This window comes from Balaenoptera physalus, assembly GCF_965194825.1.
Source record: "Balaenoptera physalus genome assembly, chromosome: 13".
NCBI lineage: Eukaryota > Metazoa > Chordata > Mammalia > Artiodactyla > Balaenopteridae > Balaenoptera > Balaenoptera physalus.
This window is the reverse complement of record NC_138892.1, coordinates 21,077,633-21,097,245: the sequence shown is the minus strand read 5'-3', so window position 1 is coordinate 21,097,245 and position 19,613 is coordinate 21,077,633. Positions and strand designations below refer to the sequence as shown.

General features: G+C 38.8%; 1 protein-coding gene across 7 annotated transcripts in view; it reads left to right on the top strand.

The window, feature by feature from the left end:
- ANO4 (anoctamin 4) overlaps positions 1-19,613 on the top strand; it is a 458,290-nt gene that overhangs the window by 252,446 nt on the left and 186,231 nt on the right. For all 7 annotated transcript variants that reach the window (XM_082419367.1, XM_082419366.1, XM_082419364.1 and 4 more), the window contains one exon: positions 17,337-17,473. In XM_082419367.1, coding sequence (XP_082275493.1) covers positions 17,337-17,473 — 137 coding nt within the window. The remainder of the gene's footprint in view (positions 1-17,336; positions 17,474-19,613) is intronic.

Sequence of the window (19,613 nt, the reverse complement as noted above, 5' to 3'; positions counted from 1 at the left end):
AGGGGGAAGGGTAAGCTGGGACAAAGTGAGAGAGTGGCATGGACATATATACACTACCAAATGTAAAACCAATAGCTAGTGGGAAGCAGCCGCATAGCACAGGGAGATAAGCTCGGTGTTTTGTGACCACCTAGAGGGGTGGGATGGGGAGGGTGGGAGGGAGATGCAAGAGGGAGGGGATATGGAGATATATGTATAGCTGACTCACTTTGTTATAAAGCAGAAACTAACACACCATTGTAAAGCAATTATACTCCAATAAAGATGTTAAAAAGAAACTTATTAATCAAAAAGCTAGTATTATTGTAAAAAAAATGAACTAAATGCTCGTAAGTCTATTTTTATCATAATTTTTGTGAACACACCTTAGTAAAAACACATTTGTTTATGATGTTAACTGTTTTATAGTTTAGAATGGTGATCTCTTTATGAACAAGTAGAAGAGTACAAGTTTGTGAGAACTTAATATTTAAATTTGAAAACAAAAAGGAAATATTACTTCATTTTAAAAAGCAAATCAAGTTTTTATCGGTTTAAGAATTTTCCAGTGTTTGAGAATTAATCTGTTTATTTTCTTGTTTAAAAAACAAGTTTTATGCTAAGTAGGTTTGGGAAGCTGTCCACACAGTCTGGGGCAACTCTGGTAAGAAAGATTTGGGCTGTTTATCTACCTTCCGTGTCTAACTAGAGATTCTAAATATGATTCAGATGTTTAACCAGTTCATTGAAATTTCTAAGTATAAAAACACATAGTTTGGTTCTTCAAGGGACTGTGCCTTAGATTATTGTTTATAGAAAGCTTTGAAAGACCAAAATATAAAAAATGTAAAAAATATAGGATTTGAACATCAGTAAAACTCCTTGTCTGCTACAAATGTTTTTATTGGGATTAGCAGGATGATGGAAAGATTTCACTGTTTCTTAGAATTTGTGGACATATATGTATGACCTTCAAGATTGGGCTCGAAGACTCTGCATGTGTGTGTGTGTGTGTGTGTGTGTGTGTGTGTGTGTGCGTGTTTCAAACATTTCTTGAGTATCTTAGCAGCCAGCATAGTAAGTGCTCTCCCTTACTATCTCTTGTCATTGTTAAAACAACCATAATTAATAGATAACTATTTTCTCCATTTTAAAGGTGAATATACCTCCCCAGGCGATATGATTAATATATGATAAAGTCAATATTTCATTGTATGTCAGTCCTTGTTATGCTAAATAAAAAGTGAGATAAAAATGATTAGGAAAAAATGAACTACTTTCGATTTTTACAATTTTATTCTTATGTTGTTACATCTTGATGCAAGAATTCCTCTACCATGCTTCTACGTTGTAAAATACATTTACATTTTTTCCTATATTGCTTATGCCCTTAGTATAGCTTCATCTGTTCAAAAGAAGATGTCTCAGAATGGTTAAACATCCATAAGTTGTTTTTCAACTTCCCCCATATCAGATGTATGGCTTATAGGAAGGAGAGAGTTATTTTATCCACCCATTCATGTATCCATCTCACCTGTCATATGCCAGGTACTGTACTAGGCATAACGCTTTAAAGCAGTGGTGAACGTTTTGGTGCACAGTTGGATTCAGGAAAAACTTTGTCTTATTGTTCAAAATGAAAGCAACTCATTTTCTTTCTAGGAGAAAAGCCTTTATATGTGGCAGTCTAATGTAAGGGGGTACTTGTGTTTGGGTGTGTGTGTGTGTTTTCCTTCATGTTTTTTTCCCCTCCCTTTCTATTCTCATCCCAAGATAGCAGCCAGGTCTCTTCAACGCCTTTGTTTCAGCAGAGTTTTTTTTTTTTAAATAAATTTATTTATTTATTTATTTGTTTGTTTATGGCTGCATTGGGTCTTCGTTGCTGTGCATGGGCTTTCTCTAGTTGGGGCGAGCAGGGGCTACTCTTCGTTGTGGTGTGCGGGCTTCTCACTGTGGTGGCTCCTCTTGTTGCAGAGCGCAGGCTCAGGCACGTGGGCTTCAGTAGTTGTGGCATATGCGCTCAGTAGTTGTGGCTTGCGGGCTTTAGAGCTCAGGCTCAGTAGTTGTGGGTCACGGGCTTAGTTGCTCCGCGGCATGTTGGATTTTCCCGGACCAGGGTGCGAACCCGTGTCCCCTGCATTGGCAGCCAGATTCTTAACCACTGCGCCACCAGGGAAGTCCTCTGCAGAGTTTTGTGTTGCCTAAAGTTCCTGCCTTTTGTTCTCTGAAAGTCTGAGCTCCTGAGTGCCTGATGCTTAGATAGGAGAAGAAGAAAGAGAGAGAGAGAAATAGACAGGAGGAATGTCCTAAGACAGGCTTCCTTGGAGTGTCCTGCAGTGGTAGCATGGCTTCTTGTAAGTGGTGGGAAGAGACGGAGTGGCTGTGTTTTGTGCCTGGGGGGACTGTGCCTGGGCCACCTGAACTGCCAGCCATGGCTGAGATTCTGCAGCCTGAGGAAGGAACAGATCCTTCAGCATTCAGGGAACTTTGGAGGCTCTGGGAAGGCAGCAGTCTCATCTTCCTGTTTCTTTGTTGTATACCCAGTTCCTTGAGCAGAGTATGGAGTATAGTAGCTGCTCAGTAAATTTTGTTAATGCATGAGTGAGTGAATTCCACTGTAGACTCACAAAGGGGGCAGCTCAGCAGTAGCCAGCAGAGCAGCTTGGAGACCAGAGTAGTTTGCAAAACCTCTAGAACCTTTGTGCAGTTCTGGATATGTGAGGTAGAGGAGTGGGAATGTCAGCAATGACTGAAATGAAACTGTCTGCTGCCGATGGGTTGGTTGTATCCTCAGATGGGAAACCTGTGGATATAGAGGGCCAACTGTATAGACTTTGGGGACTCCTGAGTGGCATTCATACCCTGACAGACTTTATTGTGATATAGTCCATTAGGTTCTAATGGATTAGGGAACGAAAGAGAGCAAATAGCAAAGTATTTGGAAGGAGAACTGGGAGGTTGGAAGGATTATTGGATGATTGTTACACTATAGTCTGACGCTTTGTGCCTGCATATATCCCTAAGCAATCATATAGCTGTTCCCACACGGGTGGTGCTCTTGCTTCTGTGGGTGATGAGACTTAGTCGTTTCTCAGTGACATCCAGTGAGTCATTTTGAATCCAGTGTCTTGAGCCCTGATTTCCCATTGTATTTTTAATTCACATGGCTATGCTGTTTCAAAGGAGAAGATGGGGGAGAGGGAGGAACTGACATGAGTTGAACATCTTGTCTGGCAACTCTGTGGTTGACTTTTTACCTGTATTATTTTATTTAGTCTTAAACTCTCTTTGCCTTAATTTCCACATCTGTAAAAGGGAGGTAGTTATAGACAATCTATGCAAAGCCCTTAGTGCCTGGCACACGGTAAGCGATGTGGACGTGTTGGCTGCCACCTTGTCTTCATTCCTCACAACAATCCTCTCTGGTACGTTGTATTATCCCCACTTAAAAGATAAAGAAATTAAAGCTTGAACAAGTTAAAGAACCCAATCTAAGAGTCAGTAAGTGGGAGGACTAGCGTTTGAACTCAGGTTTGTCTAAATCCAAAGCTCACGCTCTTTCCAGAGAAGGGAGAGTTATGGTCAGTAGACTTTTAGGATTTTTAATGCACAACATCACTGACCTTGTTTCTAGTTGTGAAAAGGGAACCGAGGCTATTGAGCAAAGTTTACATCAGGTATACAGTCCTTCTCTAAATATCGTTCCCAGGGCTGTAAGAGGTGCCATCATTAGCTGCCTTGTTACAGAAGTGACCAAGGTGTCTGTCTTTTCTTTAGAATGGAGCAGTTGCAAGAGAAGCTCTTCTTAAGAAACACGCTGTCTTGGGAACAAGTTAATGATCTTGGCCCCGTTGCAGAGTGTATTGTGGGCACCCCGTGCCGTCGTGTATGCTCTGTAATTTTATAAACAGCATCCTTCCCAACCACACATTTTAAAAAAACTCATGACTTGTTTTTTTAAAGGCACATTTTGAATCTTAAAAGCATTTCGAGTTAACTTTCCACGGCAGAAAAAAAGGGCCTGCTCTCAGATCTGTGATCATTAGAACCCCAGCTTGCTTATCCCAGTTTCTCTTTGGGGAAATGTTAACATACCCATTTAATTGTTGCCATAACACACTAGCAGAGGTCTCCAAACTTTTTAAAAGTTGGAATCTGTCTTTTCCCCCCCATATATTTTTACATATAATATCAGTAACATTGATATTATGTAATATAAATATTATATAATTAGAATATAATTATATATTATATTATCACATATAATATCTGTGTAAGACAGATAACTGAGCTGTTTGGAGCAGGTAGGGGTAAAAGGTGTAGGACTTTGCGCAGTTTTCTTTTTGGCCCCTCCATGGCCCCTGAAGTTCCTCAAAAGAATCCTGGGGTTCCCAGGAACACACTTTGAAAACCACTGACCTATTAAAGGCAGCTAAGGAAGGACTTATGTCCTTTCCAATTATTTATTTTGAGTTTTCTAACTTAGGCTTACTTTTTCTTCTTCTTGGTCCACCAGGCAGTCTCTGCCTTAGGGACGTTATCAGATTCATTTGAAGAGTGGTGCACTTCTAGAGGGCCCCAGTCTTGCTAGTGCCATATAAACGCTAAGCAGTGTTTGGTTTTTAAAATCCCAGCCTTGGGTGCTCAAAGCTGTGCTGAGGCTGTGCGTTTTCCTGAATTTTTAAAAAACCTTTAATTTGGTCTCTTTGTTCAATTTGTAAAAGTGTCAGACTTGTCGGGCTACAGGTGTAAAGTCTAGCTTTATTCAGATAAATGTTAAAACTGTGACAGTTGTTTGCTGGTTAAATGACTTCCTGTTCTTGAAAGCCAAACATGATTTGAGAACAGTAGAATGCTCTCCGCAAAACCAAGGAGTCAGCTAGAAATAGCCTGGATTTGGGAGTCAGGCCTGGGCTCAGATTCATCTCTGTCACTTATGAGCTGTGTGACCATACTTAGCACTTCTGAACCTGGCTTCTTTCTCATACTACCTGTCTCATAAGGTGTTCTGAGGATGAAAGGAGAAAACAAGCCGCACAGTCCTTCACACCTGGTTGGCTCTGAATAAATTGTCGTCCTTTCCCACTTTCTTCCTATTTAACTCTGAATCCAAGAGAAAAACAGATTCCTTCAAGCAATGGCACTGAGATAATTAGAATAAGAAAAAAATGGCAATTGATATAATCTTAATCTAGCTTTTATTTTAAAATGGGCATTGAGCACCTCTTGTTTGCTAGCCCTTGTGTCAAATTTGGAGCTGCCTTGGGCCTTCACCTGAAAGGGACCCTAAATGTAAAGATGAACTGGTTATAAAACAGCCAGCTAAGTGTTTAAATTGAGACATGAACAATCTTTTTTCTTTTTTTTTTTTTTTTTCATTTTCTAATGAGGCTTTGAGGTCAATATGTAATACCTTCAGAATTCTGTGCATCAGATGTAATAATTTGGAACTCGGGATAAAAATAGTATAATGAACTGGCACACTGGAGAACAAATATAGATACTTGGATTATACTGCACAGCCCTTTCATGTCTTCTTCAGTGACCTATAATTTCACTTTATTTTCTCTGCATCAGAAAATACTGAGATTAAAGTACTCCTGAACTATAATGCCAAGGTGGGGTTATTTTTTAAAAAGAGCAGGGAGTCGAACTATTTGATTTTTTGGAATTTATGTTTTACTCTTTTAGACTGTTTCTAAAACAGTCTAAACATTTGTGATTTGTTTTTTCGTTGCCTTTATACCCACTGATTCCTCAGTTTCATCCTCTTGTCTGGAAGTACGAGGCTTCCCACTCATGTCTTGGTCATGTTTATACCTCCCGCACCTAAACTAAATGTTGGTTTAATGAACAAGTGACAGAAGATGATCAGTTCACTTGTTTGAGCCCTTGCGGTATATTTGCAGTCTCTTTTCCCAAGAGAATCGAATAATCGCTAACATCCCAAATGATTTTCACTGAAGGAATAATTGAAATAATTGCAGATATTTGATGAGTAGATTCAGTAGTCCGGCGGCAAATTTGCCTTCCCACACAGGAAGAATGTCAGCATCTCCTGCTTCCTGGCCCTCTGCCTTCTCTGTTCTGCCTCCATTCTGGGAGAGTATCACAAGCCAGCCCTCAGAAATCTCTTTTCTATGCTGAGTTTCTGGCTTTACTCAGAGGCTGTAGCTGACTTTCGGTCTCCCAGGCAATTTGAGTTTCTTGACCCTTGTTCAGTTGTTAAATGTGATTCCCTGCTGTTTAGTTCCTGGGTCTCTTTAGGCTGAGTGCCTGCTTTTTGCAAAAGAGAATCATTTGGGGATCTCTCTTGCTTTCCCAAATGCATGGTATCCACCTGCTGGGACCCATGTTAACTGCCAAGTTCTGTTCACACAGCCCTTCCTGAGTCTGAATACAATGCAGGTCCATACCTGGTTTGCATGGAAATTTTTAATTCTCTCTCTTGCCATTCTTAATTGACTTCTCTGAACATTGGACTCTCTTATTTAATGAGCCTAATTGCAGAATTCTACCAGACAGATAATTATCAAACTTTTTTTATTCGAGAAAAAAAGTATGAGGGAGGTAATGGGATCCATTAACAAGTGACCTTGTTTGGATGAAGAGGATGTTTGTCACGTCTGTGCCAGAGAGGGAGAGGTCCTGCTCCCACCTTGGCTGGACCATGAACTCTGTGAGGTCAGGGGTCCTGCCTGTCATGTCCAGTACTTAAGCCCCAGCTTTTAGCCCAGCTCAGCGTCTGCCCAGGGTAGGTACTCAGTAACTACTTGTTGAATAAATAGATTTCTAAAAATTGGTGAACTTCAGAGTTGGGGGTTTTCTTAAAGAAGAGAATGAAAGTTCGCATCAAAGGAGGTTGTACTTTGTTCCTAAAACTTACCTTGTAGTTAAAGCGGATCTATCAGTGACAATGGTGAAATACCGACGAAGGGCACATGTTTCTTCTGTGGAGTGTTTACATGTTGTACACTCTTCTTACTGACCACATGTTCAGCTGAGCATTTTCTTTTTTTAAAAAAAACTTTTAAATTTAATTTTATTTCTTTTTTTATACAGCAGGTTCTTATTAGTCATCAATTTTATACACATCACTGTATACACGTCAATCCCAATCGCCCAATTCAGCACACCCGTACCCCCGGCACCCGCCGCGTTCCCCCCTTGGTGTCCATACGTTTGTTCTCTACATCTGTGTCTCTATTTCTGCCCTACAAACTGGTTCATCTGTACCATTTTTCTAGGTTCCACATACATGCTTTAATATACGATATTTGTTTTTCTCTTTCTGACTTACTTCACTGTGTATGACAGTCTCTAGATCCATCCACGTCTCAACAAATGACCCAGTTTCGTTCCTTTTTATGGCTGAGTAATATTCCATTGTATATATGTACCACCTCTTCTTTATCCATTCGTCTGTCGATGGGCATTTAGGTTGCTTCCATGACCTGGCTATTGTAAATAGTGCTGCAATGAACATTGGGGTGCATGTGTCTTTTTGAATTATGGTTTTTTTCTGAGTATATGCCCAGTAGTGGGATTGCTGGATCATATGGTAATTCTATTTTTAGTTTTTTAAGGAACCTCCATACTGTTCTCCATAGTGGCTGTATCAATTTACATTCCTACCAACAGTGCAAGAATATTCCCTTTTCTCCACGCCCTCTCCAGCATTTGTTGTTTGTAGATTCTCTGATGATGCCCATTCTAACTGGTGTGAGATGATACCTCATTGTAGTTTTGATTTGCATTTCTTTAATAATTAGTGATGTTGAGCAGCTTTTCATGTACTTCTTGGCCATCTGTATGTCTTCTTTGGAGAAATGTCTATTTAAGTCTTCTGCCCATTTTTGGATTGGGTTGTTTGTTTTTTTAATATTGAGCTGTGTGAGCTGTTTATATATTTTGGAGATTAATCCTTTGTCCGTTGATTCATTTGCAAATATTTTCTCCCATTCTGAGGGTTGTCTTTTCGTCTTGTTTATGGTTTCCTTTGCTGCGCAAAAGCTTTGAAGTTTCATTAGGTCCCATTTGTTTATTTTTGTTTTTATTTCCATTACTCTAGGAGGTGGATCAAAAAAGATCTTGCTGTGATTTATGTCAAAGAGTGTTCTTCCTATGTTTTCCTCTAAGATTTTTATAGTGTCCAGTGTTACATTTAAGTCTCAAATCCATTTTGAGTTTATTTTTGTGTATGGTGTTAGGGAGTGTTCTAATTTCATTCTTTTACACGTAGCTGTCCAATTTTCCCAGCACCACTTATTGAAGAGACTGTCTTTTCTCCATTGTATATCCTTCCCTCCTTTGTCATAGATTAGTTGACCATAGGTGCGTGGGTTTATCTCCGGGCTTCCTATCCTGTTCCATTGATCTATATTTCTGTTTTTATGCCAGTACCATACTGTCTTGACTACTGTAGCTATGTAGTATAGTCTGAAGTCAGGGAGTCTGATTCTTCCAGCTCCATTTTTTTCCCTCAAGACTGCTGTGGCTATTCGGGGTCTTTTGTGTCTCCATACAAATTTTAAGATTTTTTGTTCTAGTTCCGTAAAAACTGCCATTGGTAATTAGATAGGGATTGCATTGAATCTATAGATTGCTTTGGGTAGTATAGTCATTTTCACAATATTGATTCTTCCAATCCAAGAACATTGTATCTCTCTCCATCTGTTGGTATCATCTTTAATTTCTTTCATCAGTGTCTTATAGTTTTCTGCATACAGGTCTTTTGTCTCCCTAGGTAAGTTTATTCCTAGGTATTTTATTCTTTTTGTTGCAATGGTAAATGGGAGTGTTTCCTTAATTTCTCTTTCAGATTTTTCATCATTAGTGTATAGGAATGCAAGAGATTTCTGTGCATTAATTTTGTATCCTGCAACTTTACCAAATTCACTGATTAACTCTAGTAGTTCTCTGGTGGCATCTTTAGGATCCTCTATGTATAGTGTCATGTCATCTTCAAAGAGGGACAGTTTTACTTCTTCTTTTCCACTTTGTATTCCTTTTATTTCTTTTTCTTCTCTGATTGCTGCGACTAAAACCTCCAAAACTATGTTGAAGAATAGTGGTGAGAGTGGACATCCTTGTCTCGTTCCTGACCTTAGAGGAAATGCTTTCAGTTTTTCACCATTGAGAATGATGTTTGCTGTGGGTTTGTCATATATGGCCTTTATTATGTTGAGATAGTTTCCCTCTATGCCCACTTTCTGGAGAGTTTTTATGATAAATGGGTGTTGAATTTTGTCAAAAGCTTTTTCTGAGTCTATTGAGGTGATCATATGGTTTTTCTTCTTCAATTTGTTAATATGGTGTATCACATTGATTGATTTGCGTATATTGAAGAATCCTTGCATCCCTGGGATAAATCACACTTGACCATGGTGTATAATCCTTTTAATGTGTTGCTGGATTCTGTTTGCTAGTATCTTGTTGAGGATTTTTTCATCTATATTCATCAGTGATATTGATCTGTAATTTTCTTTTTTTGTAGTATCTTTGTCTGGTTTTGGTATCAGAGTGATGGTGGCCTCATAGAATGAGTTTGGGAGTGTTCCTTCCTCCACAATTTTTTGGAAGAGTTTGAGAAGGATGGATGTTAGCTCTTCTCTAAATGTTTGATAGAATTCACCTGTGAAGCCATCTGGTCCTGGACCTTTGTTTGTTGGAAGATTTTTAATCACAGTTTCAATTTCATTACTTGTGATTGGTCTGTTCATATTTTCTATTTCTTCCTGGTTCAGTCTTGGAAGTTTATACCTTTCTAAGAATTTGTCCATTTCTTCCAAGTTGTCCATTTTATTGGCATAGAGTTGCTTGTAGTAGTCTCTTAGGATGCTTTGTATTTCTGTGGTGTCTGTTGTAACTTCTCCTTTTTCATTTCTAATTTTATTGATTTGAGTCCTCACCCTCTTTTTCTTGATGAGTCTGCCTAATGGTTTATCAATTTTGTTTATCTTCTCAAAGAACCAGCTTTTAGTTTTATTGATCTTTTATATTGTTTTCTTTGTTTCTATTTCATTTATTCCTGCTCTGATCTTTATGATTTCTTTCCTTCTGCTAAGTTTGGGTTTTGTTCGTTCTTCTTTCTCTAGTTCCTTTAGGTGTAACGTTAGATCGTTTATTTGAGATTTTTCTTGTTTCTTGATGTAGGCTTGTATAGCTATAAACTTCCCTCTTAGAACTGCTTTTGCTGCATCCCATAGGTTTTGGATCGTCATGTTTTCATTGTCATTAGTCTCTAAGTGTTTTTTGATTTCCTCTTTGATTTCTTCAGTGATCTCTTGGTTATTTAGTAACGTATTGTTTAGCCTCCATATGTTTGTGTCTTTTACGTTTTTTTCACTATAATTCATTTCTAATCTCATAGCGTTGTGATCAGAAAAGATGCTTGATATGATTTCAATTTTCTTAAATTTACTGAGGCTTGATTTGTGACCCAAGATGTGATCTATCCTGGAGAATGTTCCATGTGCCCTTGAGAAGAAAGTGTAATCTGCTGTTTTTGGATGGAATATCCTATAAATATCAATTAAATCTATCTGGTCTATTGTGTCATTTAAAGCTTCTGTTTCCTTATTTATTTTCATTTTGGATGATCTGTCCATTGGTGTAAGTGAGGTGTTAAAGTCCCCCACTATTATTTTGTTACTGTTGATTTCCTGTTTTATAGCTGTTAGCATTTGCCTTATGTATTGAGGTGCTCCTATGTTGGGTGCATATATATTTATAATTGTTATATCCTCTTGTCAGATTGATCCCTTGATCATTATGTAGTGTCCTCCTTGGTCTCTTGTAACATTCTTTATTTTAAAGTCTGTTTTATCTGATATGAGTATTGCTACTCCAGCTTTCTTTTGATTTCCATTTGCATGGAATATCTTTTTCCATCCCCTCACTTTCAGTCTGTGTGTGTCCCTAGGTCTGAAGTGGGTCTTTTGTAGACAGCATATATATGAGTCTTGTTTTTGTATACATTCAGCAAGCCTGTGTCTTTTGGTTGGAGCATTTAATCCATTCACGTTTAAGGTAATTATCGATATGTATGTTCCTATGACCATTTTCTTAATTGTTTTGGGTTTGTTTTTGTAGGTCCTTTTCTTGTGTTGTGTTTCCCACTTAGAGAAGTTCCTTTAGCATTTGTTGTAGAGCTGGTTTGGTGGTGCTGAATTCTCTTAGCTTTTGCTTGTCTGTAAAGCTTTTGATTTCTCCATCGAATCTGAATGAGATCCTTGCCGGGTAGAGTAATCTTGGTTGTAGGTTCTTCCCTGTCATCCCTTTAAGTATATCATGCCACTCCCGTCTGGCTTGTAGAGTTTCTGCTGAGAAATCAGCTGTTAACCTTATGGGAGTTCCCTTGTATCATATTTGTCATTTTTCCCTTGCTGCTTTCAATAATTTTTCTTTGTCTTTAATATTTGTCAGTTTGATTAGTATGTGTCTTGGAGTGTTTCTCCTTGGGTTTATCCTGCCTGGGACTCTCTGCACTTCCTGGACTTGGGTGGCTATTTCCTTTCCCATGTTAGGGAAGTTTTCGATTATAATCTCTTGAAATATTTTCTTGGGTCCTTTCTCTCTCTCTTCTCCTTTTGGGATCCCTGTAATGCGCATGTTTTTGTGTTTAATGTTGTCCCAGAGGTCTCTTAGGCTGTCTTCATTTCTTTTCATTCTTCTTTCTTTATTCTCTTCCGCAGCAGTGAATTGCACCATTCTGTCTTCCAGGTCACTTATCCATTCTTCTGCCTCAGTTATTCTGCTATTGGTTCCTTCTAGTGTAGTTTTCGTTTCAGTTATTGTATTGGTCATCTCTGTTTGTTTGTTCTTTAATTCTTCTAGGTCTTTGTTAAACATTTCTTGCATCTTCTCAATCTTTGCCTCCATTCTTTTTCAGAGGTCCTGGATCATCTTCACTATCATTATTCTGAATTCTTTTTCTGGAAGATTGCCTATCTCCACTTCATTTAGTTGTTTTTCTGGGGTTTTATCTTGTTCCTTCATCTGGTACATAGCCCTCTGCCTTTTCATCTTTTCTGTCTTTCTGTGAATGTGGTTCTTGTTCCACAGGCTGCAGGGTTGTAGTTCATCTTCTGCTCTCTGCCCTCTGATGGATGAGGCTCTCTAAGAGGCTTGTGCAAGTTTCCTGATGGGAGGGACCTGTGGTGTGTAGAGCTGACTGTTGCTCTGGTGGGCAGAGCTCAGTAAAACTTTAATCCATCAGCTGAGCATTTTCTGATGCTTCAGCATTTCTAATATAGGCTGAAGGTCTTGAGAGACTGGCAGGTAATAATGGTGCCTTCATACCACTCATTGTACAAGAATCGGATTGCCTGACATACTGATTTGCCTTGAGCACTCAGGTAGCATCAGTCCCATAATAACTTCCAGAGAGTAATTCTGGTGGGTAGCAATAAGGAAAGCAAAGGGCTTCTCTCCCTTTTCCCAAGATAGCTGGTCCCTGTAGAATCAAATAGTTGGGCTTTTAATGTAGAGCAGAATTCCTCAACCTCAGCACTGTTGACATTTTGGGCTGGAGAACTCTATGCTGTAAGGGCTGTTCTGTGCATTGAAGGCTATTTAGCAGCATCCCTGGCTTCTTCCCACTAGATATGACTAGCACCACCCCTCGAGATCAAAAATGTCTCCAGACCATACCAGATGCCTTCAGGGTGACAGTTTAGGGCCAGTTGAGGACCAGAGATGTCGAAGGCTTTCTTGAACAGATTGTGCCAACACCAGAAAGTGATACTGGTGGAAGATGACGTGGTAGTTTTCTATCCTTGGCAAAAGCATAGGGGCAATTCTCATGGATGGATGAATGGATATTCAAGAGTTTCTCCCCAGTAAGAGCCAGTCACCAAGACAAAAATCTCAGTGTCCTCTTTAGCTTCCCCCTTTATCTCACATCTCATCCCAATCCATCCCTCTGAATAACCATTCCAACTTGTAAATGCTTCCTCTGCCTTTTTGTATTGATGATGCTGAAATGCTAACTTAAGGTCCCAGAGTCTAAAATCAAGAAACCAACATTTCTTATGGATCTGCCATATGTCAGCCACCCTGCTAACGTGTACATAATCTCACATAATACTCTCAGCCACCCTTAAAGAAGTTTTCTGTACCTGTCTCACCAGTGAGGAGTTGGAAACACAAATTCACACAGCTAAGCGGTAGAGTTTGGAAAATAGTAAGCAGGTCTTCCGATGTTGTTAAAAGAATATTTTTACCCCATTGTTCAAATATAACCAGTATCTACTTAGAAAGTCATCACTATCTCCTTGAAAATTTAACCGGTATCTACTTGAAACTGTGGAGCTCCTGGCTTGTGAATAAGAATTATGTTTGGAGAAACGTATGTGCAAGATCCCAGAGCCATAGAACAGTGGAGAAAATAGGACTCTTACACATCGTTAGACAGTGACCACTTTGAGGTCATTCTGTTATTCAACAAATATGAGTTGAGGGCTTACTCCATGCCTGGACCTCTGTACACCAGTCAAGACAGACAGGGTCCCTGCCATTATGGAACTTATATTCTAATAGGGTAGACATCCAGCATACAAGTAAACAAATGAATAAATAATTACAGTCTATGATACATTCTGTGAAGGAAATGAGCAGTGAGAGGAGGAGATGGAAAGTAATTGGGTGAGGGGCAGCTTCTTTACATAGGGTGGTCAGGGAAGTTGTCTTTGACTTTGACATCTCCCACAGCATACTGTACTTCCTCCAAAGTGTTAGTGCTTCTTCTTGAGCACCTGGCACAGCGCCTGGCCCAGTGCAGATGCTCCTAAACCTTGATTGTATGAAAAGATTATGATGTTTTTCCTTTGTAGCCTCAGAGCCTCAAAACCTCTAGTAAGTGTATTAGTTACTTTTTGCTGCTGTAACAAATTACCACAAACTTAATAACTTAAAACAGCACAGATTTATTATCTTACAGTTCTGAACGTCAGACATCCTCAAGGTGTCAGCAAGACTGTGTTCCTTCTACAGGCTCTAGGGGAGAATCTGCTTTCTTGCCTTTTCTATCTTCTAGATTCCTTGCCTTCTGACCTTGTCCTCTATTTTCAAAGCCAGCAGCATAGCATCTTCCAGTGTCTCTCTCTCTCTCATTCTGACCTTCCTGCCTCTCTTATAATTACATTGGCCTACTCATATAATCCTGGATAATCTTCCCATTTTAAGATCCTTGACTTAATCAAATCTATGAAGTCCCTTTTCCCATATAAGATAACACATTCACACGTTCCAGGGATTAGGTCACCTTTGGGGTCCAGATTCAGCCTATCATAGTAAGCAATAAACGTCCATTTTATTCCCATGCCTGTTTTATTTTACAAATGAAAAACTTGCAGTTAAATGAATTGCCCCAAATCACACACTTGGATACAGCTTTAGATCCTGGTCACCCCGTCTAAGTACATTATCATTGTTCTCTCTATATCTAGACTCTGTTCTTTATAGCACTCACCACACTTCACATTTCTTTGATTATTTGCTTTGTTATTACCAGAAGGGCAGGAAGACACATCACTTTTATTCACCAAGGTACAGTCACTGCACAGCTCGGTGCCTGACACATAGTGTGCACACCTCTAAAATTTTTTTAGATGAAAGAATGAATACTCTTTTGTATGCTTGGGTAAATAGAACTCAAACTCCTATAAACTATACTGGTCAGCAGCTTCTGATAGGTTAAAAATACTTAGCTGTTTTTAAAGCATCAAAGAAAAAAGTGAACTTCAATGTTGGCATATAATTTGAGTCAATAAAGAAGGGAACCCCAAAAGCAAAAATAAACAACTGGGACCTAATTAAACTTAAAAGCTTTTGCACAGCAAAGGAAACCATAAACAAAACAAGAAGACAACCTATGGACTGAGAGAAAATATTTGCAAACGATGCGACGGACAAGGGCTTAATTTCCAAAATACACAAACAACGTATACAGCTCAGTATCAAAAAAACAAAACAAAATGAAACAAAACCCAAACAACCCAATCAAAAAATGGGCAGAATACCTAAATAGACATTACTCCAAAGAAGACATACAGATGGCCAACAGGCACATGAAAAGATGCTCAATGTCACTAATTATTAGAGAAATGCAAATCAAAGCTATAATGAGGTATCACCTCACACCAGTCAGAATGGCCATCATCAAAAAGTCTACAAATAATAAATGCTGGAGAAGGTGTGGAGAAAAGGGAACCCTCCTACACTGTTGGTGGGAATATAAATTGGTGCAGCCACTATGGAGAATAGAATGGAGTTTTCCTTAAAACCTAAAAATGACTCTGCAGTGCCAATCCTGGGCATATATCCGGAGAAATTTCCAATTCAAAAAGATACATGCACCCCGATGTTCATAGCAGCACTATTTACAGTAGCCAAGACATGGAAGCAACCTAAATGTCTATTGACAGATGAATGGATAAAGAAGATGTGATACATATATACAATGGAATATTACTCAGCCATAAAAAAGAATGAAATAATGCCATTGCAGCAACATGGATGGACCTAGAGATTATCATACTAAGTGAAATCAGACAGAGAAAGCCAAATATCATATTTAACTTATATGTGGAATCTGAAATATGATAAAACTGAACATATTTACAAAACAGAAATAGACTCACAGACATAGAAAACAAACTTACAGTTACCAAAGGAAAAAGAGGGGGAAGGATAAATTGTGAATTTGGGATTAACAGATATACACTACTATATATAAAAATAGATAAACAACAAGGACCTACTGTATAACAGGGAACTATATTCAATATCTTGTAATAAACTATAATGGAAAAGGATCTGAAAAAGAATAAATATATAAATGTACATTCTTCCTGTACAACTGAAACATTGTAAATCAACTGTACTTCAATAAAAAATAACGAAGGGGGGCTTCCCTGGTGGCGCAGTGGTTGAGAGTCTGCCTGCCAATGCAGGGGACACGGGTTCGAGCCCTGGTCTGGGAAGATCCCACATGCCGCGGAGCAACTAGGCCCGTGAGCCACAATTACTGAGCCTGCGCGTCTGGAGCCTGTGCTCCGCAACAGGAGAGGCCGCAATAATGAAAGGCCCGCGCACCGCGATGAAGAGTGGCCCCCACTTGCCGCAACTAGAGAAAGCCCTCGCACAGAAACGAAGACCCAACACAGCCATAAATAAATAAATAAATAAATAAAAATTGTATAACTTTAAAAAAAAAAAAAAAATAACGAAGGGACCCATACCTGGCATTATATTTTCCCATCCACTAGTGTTGAACTTTGCTTTCTGGCGTACTGCAACACTGTGTGCATTTGAGTGTGGTATTCTGTATTTACGACTCCATATACAGTGCTTTATCTGTTGACATATTAGCATCAAGAGTCTTTTGGGAGAGTTCCTGAGTGGCTCAATTCATAATTCCAATTCATGATTAGAGGAAGAAGAAAGGCAAAAAAACTAACTGCATGCTTTATTACTGCATCAGCTTTTCTCTGTTAGGCCTTAAAGAAGTAACAAAGAAATAAAATCCCAGTTCTTACTGAACTATGCAAGTAGCACATTTACGGGTTCACTTAGCAAGTTGTATGGCATTTAAATAAAAACAAAAAATTTTTAAAATATAGGTCATCTCCAACACAAAATGAGTTCTTAGAAGTCTTAAAGAACCTTATGCTAAACAACTATATGAAGGAAAGCTAAGCAAACACAACACCTCCTGTTATCATGGAAGACAAGTTATATTTACACTATGAAGATACTTTGCTTCACATTGTCCATCTTGCCTAATGAAGACACTGGTCAAACATGTTTTACATCTGACATCCATTTCTCTTAGGAAATAATATACCTGTCATTCAAGGGGTTATTGAAACAATGAAAAAATATGAAGCCAAAGGGAGATGTCTTTACTTTTTTTTAAGCGTCTTAATTTTTTTTTAATTAATTTAATTTTTATTTTTGGCTGTGTTGGGTCTTCGTTGCTGTGCACAGGCTTTCTCTAGTTGTGGCGAGTGGGGGCTACTCTTTGTTGCGGTGCGCAGGCTTCTCATTGTCGTGGCTTCTCTTGTTGCAGAGCATGGGCTCTAGGCATGCGGGCTTCAGTAGTTGTGGCATGCAGCCTCAGTAGTTGTGATGCGCGGGCTCTAGAATACAGGCTCTGTAGTTGTGGCACATGGGCTTAGCTGCTCCATGGCATGTGGGATCTTCCCGGACCAGGGCTCAAACCTGTGTCCCCTGCATTGGCAGGTGGATTCTTAACCACTGCACCACCAGCAAAGTCCCAAGATGTCTTTACTTTTAGTATTGCTTTTAAGATCCCAGATTCTTACCCCGACTTGTATTTACTTTGATTCTAGTGGCCAAGGATGTCAATATTCTTTTTGATGAATTGGAAGCTGTCAACAGTCCTTGCAAAGATGATGATTCTCTCCTTCACCCTGGAAACCTGACCAGTACTTCAGATGATGCTAGCAGATTGGAAGCAGCGGGAGAGGTAAGAGTGTGCGATTTCTTAAATACACGATTCTTGATCCAGGCAGGAACCTGAGAAGCATATTCCAGTAGATTGTTTAAAGTCATCATCTCATTGAACTGTGGGTTCCTGAGGAAAAAAAGGACCAGGTCTTGTAATTCTGTGATGTCCTCTAGGAGTCTAGCACACTTCAGGGATCCGAAATCTACTTACTCTCAAAACAAGCTTTCAGTGGGTCATGCACTTACCTTATACCTAAAGGCATTTTGTTTTTATAGAGGAGATTCTTAAAACCACCCATCATTTTAAAATGATCTACAATTCTGGGTGTCGCTAACTAGTAAAAAGTTAGCTTTACAAGGATGTTGAAATCTTGTAAAATTGAAATGAAATCAATTTCTGTTGAAATCTCCCAGCACGTAGAACAGTGACACAGAGTGCACCAGATCTCAGTAGGTGTTGTGTTGTCTGAAGCCTCTCTGAGTTTCCATTTGCCTCTGTAATCTGGAAACTCATTGCGATTGTAAATAGAGCCATCTGTTCATGTGTCATTTTGGGGGGGGAAAAAAAGTATTTTGTTAAAGGCATTCACTGTTTCTCAGCTGTGTCTCAGTGGAGTTTAATATCTCCTTTGTATATGCACTAGGTTTAGGTGATAGGAACAGAGATCAGAGTCACTAATTTATTGTGTATTCTTAACGTTTTTATTATTCCAGAGGCTGTTAACTAGTGAAAGGATAACACCTTTGACCAGGGAAAATTGTTTACTTCTACCAAGCTTCCCAGTCCTCTCTATAAATACCATATGCTACTTATCTATGTGTGGGGGTTTTTTTTGTTTTTGTTTTTGTTTTTTGTATGAAAAAACTCATTCTATCATCATCTCTTCACACAGAAACTTTGGATGCCATAATGTGGCATAAAGGAAGGCCTTGAAAGGCACCTCAAAAGGCAGCTAGTGTAATCCCCTTAATTTATAGATGATGAAACAGTCTTGGTAAGTTAGGGCTTTGCTAACCCTACTCTTGAAACCTTGGCTGGTTTTGCAGTTAGATGCTAATGTGTTAAATCTACAGGATAGTTCCCTTCCCTGGCAGATGATTGTTAAGAAAGTGTTTATTTGGGTAGAGTTCTGAGTACCTCTTAAGGCAGAAGCCAAAAATAGTCAGTGAGGATTGGTCATCAATTATAAATACCTACACCAGGTATGAGACATGTTATTTCCATCACTCCTGACTGAGATTTTTCCTTTTGGATGAGGTTGCATGCATGTCACTTGTGCATGAATATGGATTCTAGCAATGGCCTTGGAGGTCTGGCATGTGTTCCTTCTTCATACTACTATTTAGAAACTGATGTGTACTGTGTCCTCAAATTTTTTTTGTGTTTATGCATACAGTTGACCCTTGAATGACGTGGGTTTGAACTGTGTGGGTCCACCTATACATGAATGTTTTTCAGTAGTAGACACTACATTACCACATGGTATATGGTTGGTTGAATCCATGATGCCAAGGAACTGTGGATATGGAGGCCCCACTATGACTGTAAGTTACAAGTGGATTCAACCCCGTTGTTGTTCACAACTGTATACACAAATATCACAAGAAAAATATTTTTCTTATTGTGGGCAAAAAATTTGAGAAACTCTGAACTAAAGTATTACTAAAACCATCAAACCTCTTGTGGTCCCGTCCTTCTCTCCTACCAGATGGACTGTCTTCCTGAATTTTTGTGTTTTTTATTCTCTTTCTCTAAAAATCGTTTTACCATGCATACATAAGTAGCCTTAACAACTTATTTTACATTGATTTTATTTTGTGCTCTATAAAAAATGGTATCATGCAGTATAAAGTCTTTTGTGACTTGCTTTTTTCTGTCAATATTGTTTTAAGATTTTTGCTTACTATTAGATGCATCAGTAGTTCATTTTCTCTGCTGTATAATATTCCACTGTATCACTGTTCTACAGTTTATTTATCTATTTGCCTGTTCATTGATTTGCATTGATTCCTATGTTTCAATTTTTTTCTCTTATGAATAATGCTGCTGTGAACATTCATATACATGTTTCCTAGTTGCTTTACCAGGAATTTCTGTAGGGATATATGTTATGTAAGTGTTCAATTTTACAAGATGATGCTAGTGTGTTTTCCAGAGT